Source organism: Zeugodacus cucurbitae, chromosome 4 (genome assembly GCF_028554725.1).
Source record: "Zeugodacus cucurbitae isolate PBARC_wt_2022May chromosome 4, idZeuCucr1.2, whole genome shotgun sequence".
Lineage (NCBI taxonomy): Eukaryota > Metazoa > Arthropoda > Insecta > Diptera > Tephritidae > Zeugodacus > Zeugodacus cucurbitae.
In genome coordinates this window covers 71428498-71452002 of record NC_071669.1, presented here as the reverse complement: position 1 = coordinate 71452002, position 23505 = coordinate 71428498, and the positions used below count along the sequence as shown (strand labels likewise).

The following is a 23505-nucleotide window of genomic DNA, read 5'->3' as shown; positions in this document are numbered from 1 at the left end:
GACATTGTGCCGAGCAGCAGCAGCAATCGTGCGGCGGACTTAAGTCACAACTCAAAATGAGCAAGATAAATACTTTAAAAACAAAAGCAATGAGGAAAAATGGCATTAAAAGAGACAATAAAAACGAAGAAAAGAAAGAAATATAGAACTTTATTCAAAAAGTGTGCGCAAGAGTTGTAAAACTTCTGTGGTAGAAAGCAAGAAAATAAACAAAAAGCGGAAGACAGATAAATAAAAACATAATTTGTTTAAAATTTTTAATTTTTGTGTAGATTTGTTAGTTTCTCTTTGTGAGTAAACTAAATTAGTGCGAGCGCAGTTAGCTTTAAATGTTAGTTTATATGGACTTCTATATATATTTTTATTATTATATTGGTTATATTATGTATAATTTTGCTGTGCATTGCTGTTGCAAGTTTTATGAGCGCAAAATTAATTACTTCATCAAAAGTTCACAGTCAAAATATCGAAAACTTTTGCGAATACAGGTAGTGCACACGGTATTAGATGTATTAGGGAGGAACCACTATGAAATACAATTTGTTTGAAGGTTTTCTCGCATTTGACTTAGCACTTGCTTAGTCTCCTGAGGTTCAAAACCATTTCTAGTTGAAAAAAGAAATCTTAAATTATTTTAGTAGCGCCAATTAGACTTAGCCTCTATGCATAAATTAATTTCCAAATTTTGAAAATAAATCAGCTTATTTGATTATTTTTATACAAAGAGAAAATTTTTACCATTTCATTTGGACTACAAAAACTGAGCCCCCCTAATACGTTCTACGTTCAACTTAATTGCTTCAGTTCATATTTCCGACAGTTTTCGTTTATTTCCCAAAAATGGTTATACACCACTTTCATGTACAATGCATCTGCTAACTAACAGTTTATTAGGCGATCAAAAGTTTTCCCCTGCAATTGATACTCGACCACTTGCACGAACGAGTGTGTGCTTAGTTGCCGCCATTTCCCTGCTGCTTTATTAAGTATGCATTATGACATATTTTTCATATTTTCCAAATTTTCCAAATTTCACATTGTCGAAATATTTCGCTCTTTTTTTGAAGTGATGCTCATAAATTTATTAGACGCCTTTTGTAAATTGCTCTTTTGTGGTCGGGTGACAAATAAAGCTTGTAAAACTTTTATCACTTCACCATTGTTAAACACACGCACACAGACACACACACACCAACCAACTAGCGCTAGTCATATGTTATGCCAGTGCTTTGTTAGCTGGTGCATCAGCAGTGGCAAATGGCGGCATGCGGAGTGCCTGTGTGTGTGTGTGTGTGTGCGTGGTGGAAAGGTAGTAACCACATTTAATGCATTTTGAATTACTGTGAAAATAATGCGCTTCACGCCACCACACGAGTGGTTGGCTCGTAAATGCAACTTAAGTAGTGTGTGTCTTAAAGTTTTGCGCTTGCAATTTACACACACACACGTTGTGTGTGCATATGTGATGGCAATATAATGGTTGAAAAGTAGTTGCCGCAAAGATGTGCTGGCAATAAAGGGCTATAAAGAGTGTAGATAAAAGTTGTAAAGCTTTAGCGAAGTATCTCTTGAACTCGGTCGAATTGTTTCAAATTTATTAGTACCGAATTTTGACACTATTCGTATGTCACTCATACGCCATGTTGTACCACGGAGCAAATTTTGTTATATTAAGAGTTATGTTAACTGGAAAATTTCATTACCAATGATTTAATTATGAAACAAGCAATTTATTTATTTAATTTCATTTAGATTAACTACAAATTGACCCACGTTTGGCACCGAGTCACATTATTAGAAGAAAAATATTATCTTTGAATTTACATAAAGTACCAGTAAGACATTTTCGGATATTTTCGGAAAAAATTATTCATTGACACTAAGCCATATTGACATTGACCTTCATATTCAATATCTGCCATGTCGCCAGAGTAAATTAATAATAAATATCTTATTAAAAATAATCCAAGACTATTTTTAAATTTAGATAGGTGAATCGTTTAATATTTTTATGTTTATGTTATAAAATTTAAAAAACTAGGCAGACTTGCTTAAAATTCCTTTGCGTTCATTAGATTTTCTTTTGCAAATTTTTTTAAAGAAACTATTTGCGAGATTTAAATATAAAATATAATAAATTATAATTTTAAATTAAAAAAAGTTATTAAACCAAAAGTATTACTCATTAAATATTTATTCAAATTATTAAATTGTTATATACATAATCCCAAAAAAAATAATAAAAAAATCATTAATTTTTATAGAATTCTTTAAATAAATATATCTGTTTTTTTTTTGTAAAAAATCAAACATTTTTAATAGTAAACTATTGTTTTAAGTTTAACGCAAAGCAAGAAAAAACGTTTACTTCGGCTGTACCGAAGCTAATCTTAAGACGTAAGAAAAAGTAAGTAAAAAAAAGGAAAATATTTTACTAATTCTTTTTAGCCGGGTTGTTTGCTGGAAACATTAAGGTTATATAGTTAACCGATCAGAACAATTTCTTCGGAGATTATATTATTACCTTAAGCAGTAATCCATGTCAAATTTCGTGAAGATACCATGTCAAAATTTTCCACCCAAGCCATTGATCCCGTTCGTTCGGTTTGTATGGCAGCTATATGCTATAGTGAACCGATCTAAACAATTTTTTCGGAGATTAAATTATTACTATGAGCAATAACTCACACCAAATTTTGCGAACATATGTAGTAAAATGCGGAAATTTTCCATACAAGTCCTTGGTTCCGATCGTTCGGTTTGTATGGCAGCTATATGCTATAGTGAACCGATCTAAACAATTTTTTCGGAGATTAAATTATTACTATGAGCAATAACTCACACCAAATTTCGCGAACATATGTAGTAAAATGTGGAAGTTTTCCATACAAGTCCTTGGTTCCGATCGTTCGGTTTGTATGGCAGCTATATGCTATAGTGAACCGATCTGAACAATTTTTTCGGAGATTAAATTATTTCTATGAACAATAACTCACACCAAATTTCGTGAAGATATGAAGTAAACTGCCGAAGTTTTCCATACAAGCCCTTGATTCCGATCGTTCAGTTTGTATGGCAGCTATATGATATAGTGGTGCGATATCGGCAGTTCCGACAAATGAGCAGCTTCTTGAAGAGAAAATAACATCTGCAAAATTTCAAAACGATATCTTAAAAACTGAAGGACTAGTACGTATATATACATACAGACGGACGGACGGACAGACAGACAGACGGACATGGCTAAATCGACTCAGTTCAACATACTGATCATTTATATATACACTTTATAGGGCCTCCGACGGCTCCTTCTGGGTGTTACAAACTTCGTGACAAACTTAATATACCCTGTTCAGGGTATAAAAATTGTTTGATGTTAAAGTGTTTTTTATAAGTATCTATAGATTAGGGCAGTCTGGTTGGTCAATTGACCTGTTATTGTCGAGATCAGATGAAGAGACGTCACACAGTCTAAGAGGAGTAGTCATTTTAAGAGATTATGCGGGCTCACTAACAATATGCTTGCATATATGAAATGCAATGGTTGAGACATTATTTTTTACTTCAAAAACATTTATTTTCAATTACTTAAAATTTTAATTGTTGGCAGTGTAGTAATATCGATTTCTGATTTTTTTGATTTCTAAATTATTTTCAAGTCGCTTTTTTTTGTAAAATCGGAATCGTATATTAATTTGCACAATCAGCTTTTAATTTAGCGTTGCATTCATTTCACTAGCTGCACTATTGCGGTTAAATAATTAGTAACAAATATTTGAAGTAAATAAATAATTAGATTCTCTTCGCTGGCAAAAAATGCAGTATTCATGTGATTGTATAACACTTTACACTATATACACATATATTTACGAATACTAAAAGCTGGCAATGTTGTATGCTTTATTATAAAAATAATATAAAACTTGAAAACGCTTGCAACAACACATGCATTGGCGCGTAAATAAGCTAAATGGATTTTTTTATTTTCTTTAAATATTTCAAAAGTGAAATTGTCGCAAATTTTCACAAAAAAATTCTTCCCGCCTATAAATGTAGTTGAATTTAATGCAATCGTTCACCATAAAATTTATTGTTATGCACACAATTGGTGGCGCAGCGAACACAATTAAAAACAATTCAAAGTGTGCAATACCATAAACTTATACAGATACGCTGCATGCGAACTTTCACACAAAGAATAACCACAGTCACACCCTCACACCCTCACACACCCATACATACGCACGCATGCATCTGCTGAATTTTTAAATGAGTTAATTTGAAACTTTTGTTGCGATTAAACGCATTCGCATAAAAATATTGTGATTGCGTCGAATGCAATGGCACAATGTGATTACTTCATTTCAGCTGCAAAAGTAGGTCACTCATACGCCCCTACGCACCAATTGTGCTGTGTGCATCTGCTGCTATACAAGCGCTTTAATTTGATTTGTATGTGCGTGTGTGTGAGTTGTTTTACAACAAATGGTTTGTTCTTTAAATGCACATGACATCAAAGGAATTGTGTAACAGCTGTAATGCACTTGTTCTATCCATCGGCAAATGGCATGAGGTTGCGTATACGTCATGTTGTGTCGCAAGTGGACAAAGAAAAGCATTCAAAAATTCAGTTTAATAGTAAATGACTAGCAAATTTTGTGTCATGCAATAAATGCTAGAAGGTAGTTGAAAATTTCTGTAGAGAATTTCACATGGCCAAATGTTATTTTGCTTCTCTAATTTTCATTTATTTATGCGCAGTAGAAGGTGACACATAAAATATTAAATTTACTATATTCTGCTAAATTGTAAGGAATTTAGGAAGGAATTTTAAATTGCAATTTTCAAAATGTTGGCACTTGAAATTACTTTTATTAAATTTTAATCTAACAGAGGAAGGAGAAGTAGTAGGAATTATTTACACACTTTTGTTTATTTATTTATTTTTTTGATTTTCTTAAATCTGTTTAATTTGAAGTCAATTACATATGGCAACCCTTCTCATTTTTTTCTGAAATTTTTAAACATATGGCAACCCTTAAAATTTTTTTATACATAAGATGTCCCAACCACATCAATTTGGGCCCCCTTTTGCAATTATTCGCTAATTTTATTTCATTTTAATATTAAAATTTAATAGCATATGGCAACTCTGTGCATTTTATCCATATTCAAATTTCCTAACCATTTTCATTTTTCTTATTTCTAATTTTTTTCTGAAATTTTTAAACATATGGCAACCCTTAACAAAATTTTTATACATCAGATGTCCCAGCCACACCAATTTGACCCCCCTTTTGCAATTATTCGCTAATTTTATTACATTTTTATATTAAAAATGAATAGCATATGGCAACCCTGTGACATTTTTTCCACATTCAAATTTCCTAACCACTTCAAATTTTACCTACTAATACTCTATCAAATATTAGTTCTAAAAATTTAACTCATATGGCAACTCTCCTCATAAAACTCATTTCTTAAACCTCTTAAGTTTACATTATCATTTTCTATTTAAGTCGCTACAAACCGTCGCTACAGATAATCAGTATAACAAGCAGTGCGTACAAAAAACGCAGTGCCACAACTTTTAAACTACAGTCAATAATAATAATAAAAGCATATTACGTTGTTATTAGATTCTATTTTCCTTCCTCTCGACTTAATATTCCTTGAACTGCATAACTTCCATTTCCGTTGGAGCAAATGTGAATTTCGGCAATATCACTATATCATAGAATAAGGTTACACCATATTTGTGAACATTTATACTTAAGCCACACACACTCACAGACACGCAGCTTCAAATTTAACTCACTCAACTTGCTGTAATAACAAATAATCAACGCATTTTATCGTCTCTTTTCATTGTCATTTGCTGCCATTTGCCGCATTGCTCTGCGCTGCGAACTCAACAACTCGATTTGCACCTGCCACATGCAACCATGCAACCCGATTTTGTCACGAAACCCGTATGAAACTTTTCCGAATCTACGGACGCGCAGATATGGACCGCACTTTGAGGATGTGCAGCGCGTGGGACAGCCAACTAATATGACGGTGCAGGCGGGTAGCAGCATACATTTGAATTGCAGAATATCGCTGCTGCAAGATAAGACTGTAAGTTGTTCAAGTAGAAATACATAAGTACAAAAATAAGTTTCCGTTATATTTGCAAAAAAAAGTGTTAAAGATTCTATAAAAAGAAAAAAAAAAATTAGGAAAAAGTTAAAAATAAAGTTTTGGTATGATATGTAGATTTTATACGAGTTTCTTAAATTTTTCGTGTTTCCAAAATGCCGAAAATGAAATGAAAAACGGGATCCCGAAATCTTTTTGAAAAAAAAAAAATAAAACAAATTAAAGAGAAGGATAAAATAAAGCTTTGGTATAATATGTAGATTTAACAAGAATTTTATAAATTTTATTCGTGATCCCGAAATTCGAAAACTAATAACCGAGAAACCAAGAAATTTTTATCTCAATGATTAAATAAGAAATATTTTATAACCTGGTGTTTTGAGTACGTTTTTCTATATTATTAGAACTAAATAACCTGAATATTAATTAAAATTTAATAAACCCAAAATTTCGGGATTCACAGAAATGTTCTGAAACTGAATATATAAATGTTTCCCTCACCTATGCGCACTATCTAAGTGCACGTTTACTCTCCTCCCTTCAGCTGCTCTATGTCATTAGCGCTTGGTGGCACTGCTGCAAAAAAATAGAATAAAAATTCAACAACAATAACAACGACAACAAAATTGAGCGATTGCCAAGCAGGTAGCACTCAAAGACTTTTCTGAGTTGCCAGCACCAATGAATGAATGAATTTCACATTTTTCCCCTCCGCGCTCCTCTGTTTGTGAGCGCGAAATAATGGCAGGTCTCGAGTGGCAGGCAGTCGTAGTGATGGAAGAATGGCAAAGCGGCAAAGTTTTTCTTGCCACAAATATTTCATTTTTTAATACCCTCTTAACAGTTTCCACACGCTCCACGTGTCACCCCTTCCCTCTACACTAACGTTGCTTGCACAGCATTAACTAGTTGGTAAGTTGATGCAATGTGTACAAGCACAATAACCACCTGAGAATGTTTAAACGTGATTTAAATTTCTTTGGGGAAGTAACTATTTCAATTTGAATATCTCGAAGTATCATCAATTTAATTCCAATATGGTGATTTTCTGATACACTAATTTTGATCGGTTTGATATAAGGTTCTTTAGTGATATTTCCTAAAAATCAAAGAATCTTTCGCGGTTTTATTGCCTATGTGGTTTAAATCAAAAATACTCAAAGTCAATCTTAAAAGCTTTATAAGTAGATGGCATTGAATTCTATATGAACTGCCACTGTTCATAAATGAGAATATAGTTCAAGGCTATTAAAGTTGTCTTAAACTCGAAGCGATTAATATTAAAGACACAATGGGATCTATTGAGTATTAAAACTCTACTAAGCCCATGAGACAACTACGAAGTAGTGATTTCAGATATTAGGACCCTTTATATTGGTTTGTCCCTACCTAGCATATATGCATGTAGTAAATTAAAGAAGACCTGTATATTTAATACTAGCCGACCGCTGCGGCTTCGCACGGCTTTAAACAAACATTTCAAATGTTATAAATTTTTACACACGCTCCCATACATATGTTTGTACTTCCCGCTTCTTGCGTGGGTTCATTTAAAAAAGTAAAATGAAGAAAACACGAGCATGAAATTATATTTTATTTGTAATGAGCTAAATCTTGAAGATAGCGGAATAAAACTTTACACCAATCGATATCGATTACAGAAAGCGGAAGTCTCATAACGGAAGCAGATATGATACAAACGGAAGTCTTCTATAAACAGGAAACATTTATGTTAAGCCCTAAAGCTGACGCTGCTTCCGTCACTAAGCACTTTCTGGGGAAGGGACGTTTCCTGTCCAATTTCCACTTCCGTAATTTTGACGTCCGCTCTACATCGAACATCCGTTTCCGGTAAAATATTTCCGATTGCTTCATTTCCACATCATTCCCATATCTGGTTCCATCGGTTATCCCATATCTTGTTTTAGTTGGCTCATTCCGTTTCCGGATGTCCCACTTCCAGTTTCAGTAACCAATATTCAGCCATCCCATTTCCGGTTCCGGCAATATCATTATCCATGTCCGTTTCAGGATGCCCCATTTCCGGTTCCGGTAACATCATTTCCGGTTTCCCCATGAGGTCAATGACCCCACCCTGATCACGTGATGTCAATTCAAGGTCACGTGATATTTTTGTTTACATTTTTGAGTGTGGTCTTTGGTGTCCGATGTCTTTCTCTCGGATTATGAAGTGAAAATATATTTCTAATATTTTGTCGATTTTCAGTTTCAGATTAAGATTCTCCATCACGGAGTCTTTTTGATATCCTCACCTGGGAACTATTTCCAGAAAGTTTAGATTATAGCAATAAATATTATGTTACTCGAAGTGAATGTAGCTTTCGAATGGTGAAAAAATTTTCGAAATCGGCACAGTAGTTTTTGAGCTTATTCATTACAAACACACACATACAAATCTTTCTTCTTTATAATAGTATATTTAACTCTTATTACGAAGAGTGAACTCACTGGCCCTTGTGACTTCTTAGAGTTCAGGAACAGCATCCTTTGTAGCAAGTAGGAAAATTATATTTGCTTTTGCACAGAATGTGATCACGAGCATCTTCAATTGTGTCATTTCGAGTAGAAAGCATAGCGAGAATTGTTGCCTTGTCTCAGAGTACATAAGACATTCCGCAATCTTACGGCCGTCTGCAGCGCTTTGTACTCTGCTTGCTCATATAATAAGACATGTCTTGCAACTTCTTAATTATGCATGCGACAAAGCTCTTCATCAAATAGAAGTGGTATAGAAGTAAGAAAGGAATGGCAAATGTGTGAAGTGAAGTGTTGTTGTAGTAATGAAAAGCACTAAGCACACACACACACGTGGCCTGGAGACACTTACTTAGTATTTCATTACTGCAACAACACTTGACTTTTTTGTAAAATTGTTTCTAAGTTCGCAACCATTTTTTCTTCTTCTTCCTTATACAGTTATTAATCTAATTTTATGTTTTCTTTTTTTGTACTTTTCTCTTTTTCGCTTTCGTAGGTGTCCTGGGTGCGTCGCAATGCACAGGGCGAAAATGCCTTGGACCTGCTGACGGTCGGCCTGCACACGTACACGGGCGATAAACGCTACAAAATGGAGTTTCAATATCCGAACAATTGGCGGCTGAAAATCACGAACGTGAAGAAGGATGACGAAGCGATGTATGAGTGTCAGATATCGACGCATCCGCCGCGTGTGATACAAATTAATCTCTTCGTTAATGGTGAGTACTTATCGCTTTGTGTCTCGTTGTCTCTCTTTATGTGTATGTGCGTGTGTGTATATGTGTAGATGTGTGGAAGCTTATGAAACATTGTGGCGCAAGCAAAGTGATCATATAATCAGGCGATGATGTGGTTTTAAGTCTTGTATCGCGTTGTGCCTTTAAAAGAAGGAAATTTCATTACGTGTTGCACGTACAGCGGCGGATATGCAAATGTGTTCAGCCACAGGGAGTACACTTTTAAGTGCCAAAAAGGTTTGTCAGGGCGTGTAGTTAATATATTATATGTAAAGTAATATTAAATATAGGTGTGGGGAGCTGAAAAAAAATTACAGGGTTGCCTGTTATAGTGGCGAACTTGCAAAAATGCCCATTTCCCAGGAATTGAATTGAAGAATGGAGCAGTAAAAAATAGCAGGGTTACCAACATACATTTTTGATATAAATAACTTTTCAGTGAAATGCTAATGTAAAATAAAAGTATTTAAGTAAAAATTGCTTTCTACTGAAACTACTATTAATTTGAAAATTTGGGGTTACCATATATTTTTAATTTGTATATAATTTTCATGAATTAATTAAAAAAGTGACTTAGTCATATTTTTGTGTCCACCACTGTAAAAGTTTTAATTATATATCACTATGTAAGTGTGTACATACGTGTGACTGCGATGTGGCAATGTAATCAGTGTGAAGTGTCGAGTAGTGCATGACATTGCCACACACAGCATGTCATTAAATCGCTTGGCTTGAGTTCTTTTCACTTCTTCTTCTACGTGTTGTTGTACAACTACTACAACGGTTGTGGGAAATGTTGTAAGTGTTTGTGGTGAACTCAAACAAATAAATGGCAACACGCTGATAAATATACGATTTAATGGCATGCAGTTATAAGTCACATGAACGGGATATGCACAGTTACAACAACACATACAAATACTTAAATGCAATTCAATTTTAACCCGCGTCATACACACACACAAGCATACCCTTCGCAAGCAAACTCACTAAGTGAATTTTAAGCGCACAAATAGTGAAATGAGAGCGCTCTGTGGGTTATATAAATAATTTTCACATATTTAGTTGTAAGCGTGTATGTATGTATGTATGTGCTATGAACATTGTTTTTGTTGTTGTCTCGTTTAACTATTGCATTTTACCGTTTCTTCTTCCGCATCCGTAAATCCCTTAGCACCGAAAGTGATGATTGTTGATGAGTTCGGTGATCCACTACAGGAGAAATATTACGAAATCGATTCAACATTGCAGCTGTCATGTGTGGTCCGCAATGTCGCCATGGCCACATCGGTCGTGTACTGGAAGCATGGCGTTGACGTACTCAACTACGATGTGACGCGCGGCGGCATCAGGTATGTATGCAACATGCAACACACACACACACTCACGAACACATAAAAACATACAAACTACATATACAATACGCCCCTCCCTCGCGTTGTCAGGCTGTCTGTCACACAGCCCGTTGTTTCGCTGCCATGTGCAGTGTGTTGCATTTTTGCGCACATTACTCTTGGGGCAAGCATTGGTGGCGCAACAACATTTTATTATTAAAATTAAAATTTACAAAGCACGTCTTAATGAGATGCGTTGTAGGAATGTGCGACGGTGGCGGGGATGCCATTGCACACACAGTCATTTTTTTCCAGTTTTTTACTTCTGTGGCACTTTGTTCTAGCTTACTGCTGGATTTCAGTTGAAAGCGGCATTCATTGTATGTATATACATATATGAGAATTGTCTGTGTGCGCAAGGCAAAATGCATTATTACTGTGAGCTCTCCTATTTGCATATAAGCACACGCCCACTCACACACACACTCCTGAGTAAATACCGTCGCCAATGCAATTTAATTTTCTCTTAAGCAGAAAACGAGAATGAAAAGTAAATCAGCCATAAGCCGCTTCTTGTTTGCAGACAGCAACAAATTAACACTGTGAAATAAGTTATTAAGACAGAACAAAAGACCGTTACGCAATTTGTGCGTGTTTTTAAAGTTGCAACAGTTGCATGCAACGCGGTGCTGCGCATTGTGTGTGGCAGTCTCATATGAGCTGAGATTAAGTTTTCGCTGAGCGCACACAAATGAGGTAAGTCATATGGAATGCGAGAAGGGGATACAGGATGTTTTTAATTCAAGGATCAATATGTGCTTTTATTGTCAATAAAGGTTCTTACTTACGCTAGTTCTCATCCGTAACCCATGTTCCGTCGTCTGAGATCTGTTTCTTTATTGAAAACCGGTCTGAAGATAGCATATACGATGTGCAGTAACAGCTGATCCATTAAACCATGGGTTAGGTTCAGAGGCAGGCTGTCGCGGCAAGTGTCACGATGGATCTCACTTGAACGGCTATAGGCGCCAGTCCATTGTGATGTCGATTCTCAGTATGGATCACAATAAAGAACTTTGTATGTTGCCGAAGCGATTTGAGCACAAACAAAGTCACAAATTCTAGGACGCAGATCAATAATGACGTCAAAGTTATAAGTACCGCAATGTTACAACCTCAGTCTTACGAAAGCTGTACATTAGAGGGAGCTATGACTTGATGTTTCCATCTCGCCTTCCTACAGACAGCTATACGACATAACCTAATCGCAGTACATAGTGTCAAGGAAGTACATCCACTACTACGGAATTGTAAACCTTTCTAAATGCATGTTGTTAAGCCGACGTCCAACGGGGTCCCGGTTCGTTCTCAAGCTGGTGTAATAGGAAGACGGCTGTCATTTCTTGCGAGCTCATTAGCTCTGCGATTCCCTTGTGACCCGGCAACCAAAGAGATCTCATAGTAAAATAGCTTGATGCCATCAATAATAATCTTAGATAGTCCTTAATTAGCTCGAAACACCATAATGGCCGTGGATTTAATTTCAGTCAAAGCCAACAACACTAAAATATCCAGCACTGGGGGTCGACGTACAAGATTAATAAATATTTGTTTTTGTTGTCTCATTCTTCAGTTTCGATCGGTTGAAATGCCGCTTTTTGAACCACATTTATATTTTGGAGCTCCATTATCTGCATCATCTTTCAATCAAGAAGAACAAACGGATCCGTGGCGTCTGGTTTTCTAAGTCTAGCGACTATTACTAAATAATTTTGCCTCGATCGTAATGAAAATTCCTATCATTGGTCCCACATATTTTTTTTTCGAATAAAATATAATATAAATAGGTCTACTTCACTCATCTGCTGACATAGTTTTCTACAACTCTTCAACAACAGTTCTTAATATAATACCTAATCCTCCCCTCACCCTAAAAAACCAACGACTATTTTATATGCGTTGCTGACAAGTGCTCTCCAAGCCATTTACTCTCTTTATGCATGATATGCATTATAATAAGCTGCATTCAATTTTATAGCATGCATAAAAGATATCCTTTGAACTCACTATAAATCCTGCCGAAAAATGTACGTACTTAAACTGCACACAAAAACAAAATTAGTGAAATTACACAACGTAAATAGCCGGCTCACAATTTTCAGCATTTTTCCTTTGCGAATATTTCATACCCCGAATCATTCAATTTCTTTTTGAGCACAGCAAAAAAGAAGCAGAATGTATATGCTAAACCCTCAAGCTAACTCGCTAATAAAAACTTTAAACAAGATAAGTGCGTCAATTACGAAGAAAAACGTGAATTCACTTTTTACGAGCGTCCAAGCACAAAAACACTATTCATGCAAGTGCTTTCACTATGGGCGCCTACTTGTATGCAACAGCAAAGGGTCGGTAGGAAATGGTTACCATTATACGAAGACTGAATTTACCGCATAATAAGGAAATAGTCTGAGTATGAAATTAATATTTCGGTACTTCTTCGCCCATGTCAAGAGGCGTATGACTATTTCACTAAATGTTTAGGTTATTTTTAGGAGTTTAGGTTCCGGAGTATGATTCTTTAGAATTTTATCTCAATATTGTATTTTTTATATTTACTATACATAGAATACTATCTTTTTCAGACGATCTGAACTCTGAACACCCCCAATTCAGCATCTATCCTACTTGGCTAGTTGGAAAAACAGAATACCTTTAGATGAGTAGTCTGGAGTTTAGATATCAGCATTTTTTAGAAGCAAAAGTCATCTGTGAGATTGTAAATGATACATAAATCTTTATATCTTGGAAGATGGCGAGTCCAAAAGAGAAGGTGGGGGGTGGTGGAAAGTTTATGTTCCAAGTGAAGTGATCTTACCACTGCAGACACAACTTACTTAACAAAACTTTAAAAACGGATTATAATAGGTCACATTTTTCTCGCCGGGTACTCTGCGAACAACAACACATGCCTACAGCAACATATGCATTAGCCTACGAAAAGTGCTACTAACAAGCGCAACCACGCTTCCCTTCCCCTCATATCCCCGCCATGTGCACAGATTTATATTAAGTTTTTTTCTCACTTTTACTGTTACTCTTTTGCTGTTGCTCACACTCATGAGCGCATTAAAATGCTCATTAAAATTTAAGTGCCACAGCAGTGGATAAACGTGAGTGCGAACAAGTATTATGTGTGCGCTTCTCGTAAGCCGTCAAGTGCGGAGAGGAGGGGTGAAAATAATTTACGAAAAATATTCCGAAAAATGTAAAATTTGCGCCGCTACAGAACTAATTTAACGCAGCTGTTTGCATATTAACTTTGTTTGGCGTAAACTAAGGATGCATACGAGCACTCACTGACTCACTTACTCACTTTTTAACTCGCTTACTCACTAAAATACATAATTACTAACTTGTTTCCTGTTTTCTTTTTCTTCACCCGCTTACGCCGACGACAACTTGTAGCGTTAAGACGGAGCTGATGGACGACGGCGCCAATTCCACATTATCCATAGCGAAAATCAACAAGTCCGACTCCGGCAACTATACGTGCGCAATTAGTGATTTTCAAAACTTCACCATAGTCGTGCACATACTGAATGGTAAGTAGCTTGTAAGCCACACGTGTTCTTCAAATATAATATGTGGCAACCCTATACATACATAATGGTATGCCAGGTGTAGAAAGCAGCTAATTTTAGGCCACACATACAAACACGACTCACTCACACGCCCATTTGCATGCTAATAAACAGAGGTGAGTGTCTGTATGTGTTTGCGCCCTTCCTCAAAGGCGCTCAGCCAGGATATGCCACCTGTTTGTGCTTTTCCTGCTTTCCTGCCGTTTGTGAGCAACATCTAACGTGGCACAGGAAGACACACACTTGCCAGCTCTAAGCCACACCGGCGATTATGCAACTACACTTTTTCGCTTTCTACACACACACACACACACACACAGAATCGCTCATCACCCACTTCCTTTTAGACACTTGCTTTCGCTTGAGTTTTTCTGGTTTGGTTTGTTTTTGTTTTTTTGTGTTTTTGTTGTTTTCTCTCTCCCCCATTTTCCTTGTTTGATTGTGTGAAATCAGTTGTGCAAATTCAGTTAACGTCACAAGCATTTAACAAACTAATTAAATGGGGAAATGCACACGTCGCTCATTAAGCGAGCACATCCTTTGCAGCGCCACTTCTTCTTCCCCTCCACCCGCCAGCGTTATCTGCTTCAATGCTCCTGTCAATATTGTGCTCACGTTCATCAGCGTTTTATGAGCAGCGGCACACATTATGCATATATTTTATATACTGTATGTGTGTGTGTGTATTTGGCGATGTGCTAGTGGCAGCTGTTGCTGACTTTTATTGCGATTATAAACGGTTATAGTGACGATTATGATTGCTTCAAGTGGATTACTCGCTGACGAAGTATTATTAATATTAATTTTCATTGAGATAATAATTGCTCAGAGGCGGAGAGCGTATGAAAAGTTAACAGGGGGAGTTCATATATATGAAATTAGCTACTTTTATGATAACTTTCTATTAAATCTACATTTTAACATATTAAATTATGATTATTATATATATATCATTAATTTTTTATTAAATCTTGTGTTGCTTTATAGAAGTGTGGTTTATCATTATTTTAAGTTTATTAAAATTACCGAAAACAAGAAAAAACGTTAACTTCGGCTGTACCGAAGCTAATATACCCTTCACAGATGCATTTCTTCGTTCGGTTTGTATGTCAGCTATATGCTATAGTGAACCGATCTGAACAATTTTTTCGGAGATTAAATTATTTCTATGAGCAATAACTCACACCAAATTTCGTGAAGATATGTAGTAAAATGCGGAAGTTTTCCATACAAGCCCTTGATTCCGATCGTTCAGTTTGTATGGCAGCTATATGATATAGTGGTCCGATATCGGCAATTCCGACAAATGAGCAGCTTCTTGAAGTGAAAATAACATCTGTAAAATTTCAAAACGATATCTTAAAAACTGAAGGACTAGTTCGTATATATACAGACAGACAGACAGACAAACAGACAGACAGACAGACGGACATGGCTAAATCGACTCAGTTCAACATACTGATCATTTATATATATACTTTACAGGGCCTCCGACGCTTCGTTCTGGGTGTTACAAACTTCGTAACAAGCTCAATATTCCCTGTCTGTTCAGGGTATAAATATTTTATTTATTTTGATATTATCTTCTAACTAATTTAGCTAAAAAACCATTAAAATCGCCAACTTGATAAATTTGATGAATATGTTCTATATATATGTTCTATATAAAAGTATCGTTTTTGACAGTCTTATGAATGCAAAAAATAATAATTCTCCGAAATTATGTTTTAAAAAATACATTGGTAAATTTTTGGTACATTAGCATGTTATTAGCAATTTGGGCAGTGTAATCGTGATATCGAGGATTTCTTTTCTGTAAATTTTGACGTTATGGTTTCCAGTACAGATTATCACAGTCTCTATGTGTTTGGGATCCAATCCATTTTTGTATCCATTTTTAAATCAACTGGATATGAGCAATTTAATATCGTTGCTAAATGTAGCAACCAAAGGAGAATTTCTGTTACGTTTAAGTTGAAGAATCGTTGTTTTTATTCTACAGTAGTTCGTAACCGTACACACGCCCCCAGTAAGATAACATTTACCTATGAAAGCCTTTATACGCCCAAACAACAGATTCAAATACACATCACTGACACTCCACATTCACCACACTCACCATATCACCATCACTCAAGAGAACACTATGCACGAATGCACTCACAACTACACCAAAACATTAGGACACCACACTCATTATCGTAACTGCAATGATCAACAAAATGGGATTTGCAGACAATATGATCGACACTTATCACCATCGCTTTCTTCGCCATCGATCCCGCAAGTTCGCAACAGCCCGCACACTCTCTCGATAACGATTTGGATCCTTAATGCGAAATTTTAATTCAATTTTAGTGCGAGTGGTGATTGTTGCGCATAAATTGGGTATACTTCTGTTCAAAAGTGAATATAATTTAATGTTATGGCCAAAAATTTTGTTTTATTATAAAGATAACGGTTTGCCACAATGTTTAAAAAATATTTCGGAAAAGTGATCGCCACGACCGATAGACCCAAATTTCGAAGCAGAAAACGTTATTTCGAAGTAAATCTGTTCATTATGAAATGGCAAATCAAACTCAGTATAAATCAAGTGGCAGTTGTCAAAAAGACCGACTCCGAAGAAGGTATTGCCTCATTGAAAACCACACGTCCAAAAAAAAAACCCATTATATATTTCCTTTCTCCCTCAAAAATAAGTATAACTCCATTTCACCGATAACAAGTTGGTATTCCTTTCACTTCAAATAAAAATACTAAATTGGAAAATGTCTTATTTTGTTATTATAAACCCACCTGTGATTTATGTCTCTGCTCTCTTGTTAAAAATATAAATATGAAATTGTGGTTGCTTTCCCAATTAAATTTAGCACAAAAGACATCGAAATAAATTTATCATTTATTTAAACTTTGTCAGTTGTGTGTTCGATACGACACTCTCCAAGTTTTGACAAATCGAAGACAATTAAATTTGTATTGTTTATTTTCGTATTTATAGTGTTCTATTGCACTTACAACAACACCCGCTGCCTTTTGAAAGCACAACTTAATTAGATTATATTCAAAGTTCCACAGATTTTCATTTATTCCATATTTCGCTCCTTGATACTATACTTTATGTTTAAATAAACCAACATAACTGTTATGCCAACTAATTACTTCATACTTCATCACATCCTTATCATCGCCCAATCATTACATTCCCCAGAATTACATCATGAAATCCACAAATTCTGACTCAACTTGCATTATCCAAGCAACAACTGCCGTCGCAGATGCTTTTGCGCACAAATACACTACTCAGATAATAATGCATTTTCATAACTTATTTATGACAAAGCTATTTGCTTTCTTTTTGTTCTTCTTCTACTTCTCTCTTCCTTTCTGCATCAACTACATGCTGTTCATGCAACAACTGGCTGCGTTGCTGTTACACCCGCTGTTGCGACGACGACGACGACGACGACTTAATGCGCATCCGGCACTTCCGGCGCCGCTGCCATTCGACTAGGTGAAAGTTTCGCCGAACTGCATCACGGCGCGGCAGCTCCCACGGTTCCTAGCGTATTCCAACAGCAGCTGGTCGTGCATTGTGCCTTGCTCGGCTTGTTGTTGTTGCTTTTGTTGCTGCACGCGCCACATCAACCGTACACGCTTGTGCACAGGTAAAAGTTACTCAATTAGCCAAGCAGCGGGGCAGCGCGCAAGAAATCCTAACCAACAAGGCTAGAATGGATGCGAGGAAGTGATCGCTGTGCGGCGGAGGGTCGCCAGCGCCGTTATAGTTGAATTTTTATAATTTCACTAATTAAGTAAGTTAAGTAAATTAATATGACGTTTAATTGAAGCAATTAGTTAACGAAGCGATAATTAAGACAACTTACATACATATATATATAGAATTATAGGGTTATAGGCTATAAGGGAGTAGAAAGTAAAAGTTGAATTTATAAAATAAATCAAAAAATTTGTTAAAATGAATTTATTTCCATGAATCAGTTGTATGTTGGTGTATGTATCGAAGGGTAGCTGAGACCACAGATTTCATTTATCATAAACGTGAAATCACATTTTTTACAAAAACACAGACACACACATATATGTTTACTATATAAAAGTTGGACATATGTGCAAAAAGAAAAAAATGCAAAGCATTAAAAATAGTCATAAAATAACAATTTTAGTTGTTGCACAAAGGCTTCGCCAACGTGCACCAGCCAGCCGAGTAAAATATTTGGAGAATTGTTGCACCCGAGAGGGATTATTGCAAATAAACGTTGCATTATTGAGGTGAAAAAGTCAAATAGACGCAGCGAAATACACGCGAACCCCATGGCAGCACCGAAATAAAATATCAATGCGCTCAAAATAAGCAACAACACGCTAAAGTAAATAATTGCGGTGTGAAAAAGTGTAAATAACGGTAAATACGCACATATGTGAAAATACAAATTGTTGGTGTGAACAGCAAATTGGATGGTGTTATTGCAAGCAAAATGCGAATTTCAATGTGCATACAATTAAATAATTGTTAAATAATTATAATTTTGTGGTAAATTTTGTATTGGTATTCCGAACACAAACTACAACCAGCGAATAATAGTTAAATAAATACCGCACAGCAAAAGCAAATATTATTTATGAAATTGTTGGTAAAGCAAACAGGCATTTCTGGCAATCTGGCAAGGTTCATATGCTATGGAGGTCTCGATTGGTAATTTGTATACGGTGGTCAGAAAAGTGGGGTGTAACCAAAGTGACGGACTATTTTTTCGAGTTAATGCAGAGATGATATTTCAAGTAACCAAATAACATTAAGGATTTTCCTTTTAAGAACTCCTGATCACTTTTTATTCCTTTTTTAGCACAAAATCAAGGATAAATAGTAAACGAGGGGTTAGTGAATTTTAAGGGGTTAGGGGTAGTTAGGATTTTCAAAAAATCAATTTTTTTTTGCATTTTCGTTAAGAGTAAAATCTTAACAATATTCTCTGAAAATTTGAAGTTGATCCGATAATTACTTTTCGAGTTTATCGACAAATAACAACGAGTGCTCGGGCACTCTAACACGCTAGTGTGAAGCTTTAAATGTTTTATTCTCAAAACTATGTTTTTTGAACTGGTGACAACTTAAACTAGAAAACCGCTCGGTAGATTTTAATGAAATTTCTACAGCTTTTAGAGTGCATAATGAACTCGGGCCTGATCGAAGGATTTTTTTTTTCAAAAATTTCGATTTTTTAAGACCAATTAACTATTGATTTTTTCCCGAAAATCTAAAAAAAATTCTTGAAGCCGCCATTTTGTTACATTTTGAAAAAAAAACCTTCGGATCAGGCCCAGGATTATCTATTGATAAAACTCATTTTTTTTTATCCGATTGATTTTAGATGAATCTCCAAGGACTTATGATTGTCACCGCAAGGACCTTTTTTTGAAACTGGGTCAACACAGACAGCTATAACTTTGAAACTTAAAATTGTTTTCCAAATTTTCGTGACTAGGTCAAAACATTGTATAATAATGTCATATGATTACTTTTGTAAAATAACATGATTTAATGAAAAATTACTGAAAATTCTATTTTTTTCGTTTCTCTGACTACCCCTATCCCTTAAGGGACTTATATTTTGGGTTTAAAACTAATATACTAAGTTGCACTTTTTTGAACTAGAAAAAAAAGCCTTAGTTCACCGTAATTTGTTACGATTAGAATCAAATTACTTTCGCCTAAAATCGATAATTATAAAGTCCTTACTGATTGACCACTTTGTATTTAGTTTTATTAAATATACTCACGAGCCTGGGTTGGGAGTGATTTGAACTTCGCATGTCTTTTTGTGGTAAACTATTGAATAGCAGGGAGGTTTCAGTAACAGTCAGTAACAACTATCTATTAGGTCTACAACTTTGCTTCCGCCGTTTTTTTTTTTTTTGTAAATGTCGCCGCACTTTTCTGGGAATTTAAAAGAAAAGCAAAATTTCCCGCAAATGTCGAGATGTCACTTTTTCAGCTCAAAAAGTGACATTTTCAGTTGAGAATAAGTTTAGGATGCACACAGATCTCTACAAATATTTTGTTGGGTTAATGTTGACACAAGTGTCCAAGATCGATATAAAAAAAATCGAATTAATCGACCAGTGCTTGGCCCTAGAGACATCTATTGGAAAACGGCGGAAGCAAAATTGTAGACCTAATAGATAGACAATTTCTAAGTCAGATTTCCAGAAATATTTATCCTCGACCATTTTGATAATCATGACGGAATAATAATTTCATTCAAGGGGTCCTAGTTGACGTTGGTTTACTAAAGGTTTAGTAGAAATCATATTGCGCTTACGAGTGATATAAAGAGAAGAAAATTAAAAAAGGTACGATACATTTTTTCTACACAATTTCAGAAGTTATATTCCCTCATTGCTGAGAATTAATATTACAGCAGGTACTTAAATAAAACTCTTAGTTTGGCGCATAAAAAGATTGGCCTATTAGTAGAATTAAAAAAGGAAGTCGATATTAAGGACACTAAGCTGACTCTGAGCTTTCAGTGTAACATCAGTGTAGTTTAATAATTATTGAATCTTGTTGAACATTTTCTGTACCACCATTCAACGATTGCAGCCTTTAAGCTTACTTCGTTTCTTTATGGACAGTCATTTAACCGCATAAAAACCAGTTCAAAACCTCTACACTCCCATAAAATACCACAATTCATAAAAATAATGTAAAAATCCTGGCAGGAAAATTATTATTGTTGAATTCGATGAGTAAATGTTATTGCGGTAAATATATGTACAGTCACCAACACATAATTCCATGCATTTATAGTGGTAAATTGTAGTTTAAAAACTATTGTGCAATAAAATATTGCAAGTGAAACGAAAATTACAGTCATAACTGTAAGGGAAATTCATGTATACTGAGCAAAAAAAAAATATTTTTTTTTATAAATAGGAAAGTGAACGCAGACATAGTTAAATATACAAACATTTATGAACATATGAAACGGCTTATCCACACACACACACAACATAAATCGTATTTTCAACTGTAAATACACATATAGATATATAAGAAGATTGTATGTTAAAAACATTTATAAGAGCTCTAGTTATAGCAACAAAAAATATGAAATGAAATTTCTCCATAAAAATAATAAAAAATGTTTAAGCTGAAAGTAATTAAGTAAGTGTAGTGTAAAAGGTGAGAGGCGTTGATGCGTTTACCAACAACAATAAAAATCGACTTGAAATTAAGAAAATAGCACAAAGCAACGCAAAATAGAGTTGAAGAGTTGAAGGGAGTAGTTAAGTAAGTTTGAGCGAAAATATGAAAAAATCAAATAAAACCAAAAATAAAAAAGTCAAAAAAATATACATAAATTTCCAATGAAATAAAAATATAAATAAAATGCAAAGAACCGAACGAGTAAACTCCATATATACATACATATGTAGACCTAAATATATATCAAATGGTTTGGCAAAATTAACATTTTGTAAAAAAAACAAGCAACAGCTACACTTATAGCGTAAGTCTTAAATCAACCGAGAGCAGATTTTCATTTGACACTTGTGGTGACAACGAATTTATGAGTATAAATATGTAAATATATTCAGCCATTTTTGTTTCTATATTTTCACGCAATGCTGCCACACTTTTAAAGTTAAACTTTAAGAAAATAAATTCAATTGAAAATATATATAATTTTGCATATAAGCAGAAATCGACTTGCTCTCTCTCTCTCTCTAGTTCCCCTCTCACACTCTAAATAGAAAACTATAAACCGGCAAAGAATTTCAACATTTGAAAGCCGTAACGAAAATAATTTACATTAGTGTGTGTGAAAAATATATATAATTCTAATTATAATGAAATGCATATGTAAGCAAAGAAAAAATATGGAAAATAAATGAATTCAAATGAAATAAATCAAAAATAGAATATAAATTAAAATGGTGTAGTTTTACTCTTTTTGAAATTTTATTATTTTTTTAATTTCTGATTATTTTTTTTCGAAATCTAATTCCTAGACAAATGTGATTTAAATCAAAGCATGTTAAAGATGTATCTGGGATCAATGTTAAATTTTTTTAAATCCGCCCGTTTTGACTCTCTAAAGCCTTAAAAATGTATTTTTAAAAGAAATATCAATATTTAACCAAATAAATTTCTAAGGGGTCATCGAAATCAGTCAATTTCTTAAGATAACTTACTAGAGTGGATGAATTTATACTAATGAGTTTCAATAAATCCTTCCAAATAGATTTGACCACAGAGGAGAGGAACAGTGTGCCATTCAGACAACTCAATTCTACACTCACCAGAATCTCTGGGTTCTTGGTTGGGACCAAGTGATGTCTGCTTGTTCCTGTCTATCGCGAATGTTTAGAGAAAAATGCACCTCAAAAGAAGCTTGTGAAAATCCCAATAAGGACGAGCTTGTCTATAAGAGTGGCATTATGAAATTATCTGGGAAATGTCGACAAGTTATCAAATAGAACTATGCATGTTTGACTTAAATCTGAAAATTCTAACTGAGGTATACAAAACCTTTCATTCAATGCAAGAAGTGTTTTACAAAGTTCGTACTGGACCCAGGACCTTCTTGGGTTAAATTGAGAATACTTCTTTCGAAGTTCTTAAGAAATATTATGTTATAACGGCTTTTCAAAGATCTGTTATTCTACCAACTATATTGCATACAGAAGAACGTACACAATCTGAAAGCTATCTCTCCACAGAAAGTAGTTATCTGAAATACTGACTTCAAGTACTATATGTACTCTCTTTAATAATTTTATTCACTCATTAAATTTATAAAAAAAACTATTTTAAATTTACTAAACAATGGCAATAATAGGCACATTTTCTAATCCAATTAAATGCATTTTAAATATTTTGTTTATTCAAATCGTTTAGGCTTTGTGAATTAGAATTTAACAAATTAAAACGCAAACTATTACAAATTACCTAATTACGTCGGCATTCGGTTTAACTCACAGTTAAGCGACTAACATGCTGTGTATTTACCATAGTTTACCATAGTAATGGCATTGTGTGAAGCCGAAATTTTCAATTTTCAATCAACCTCATTCAATTATTTTACATGGTCCTTTAAAATATTTGCGTAATTGTAGAGTAATTAA

General features: G+C 34.7%; 1 protein-coding gene across 1 annotated transcript in view; it reads left to right on the top strand.

Moving 5' to 3' along the window:
- Positions 1-21619, top strand: part of LOC105212390 (uncharacterized) — a 63546-nt gene extending 41927 nt beyond the window's left edge. The window contains exons 3-7 of the mRNA XM_011184335.3: positions 6006-6120; positions 9137-9359; positions 10552-10729; positions 14177-14313; positions 17867-21619. Coding sequence (XP_011182637.1) covers positions 6006-6120; positions 9137-9359; positions 10552-10729; positions 14177-14313; positions 17867-18024 — 811 coding nt within the window. The 3' untranslated portion in view covers positions 18025-21619. The remainder of the gene's footprint in view (positions 1-6005; positions 6121-9136; positions 9360-10551; positions 10730-14176; positions 14314-17866) is intronic.
- The last annotated feature ends 1886 nt before the right edge of the window (positions 21620-23505 follow it).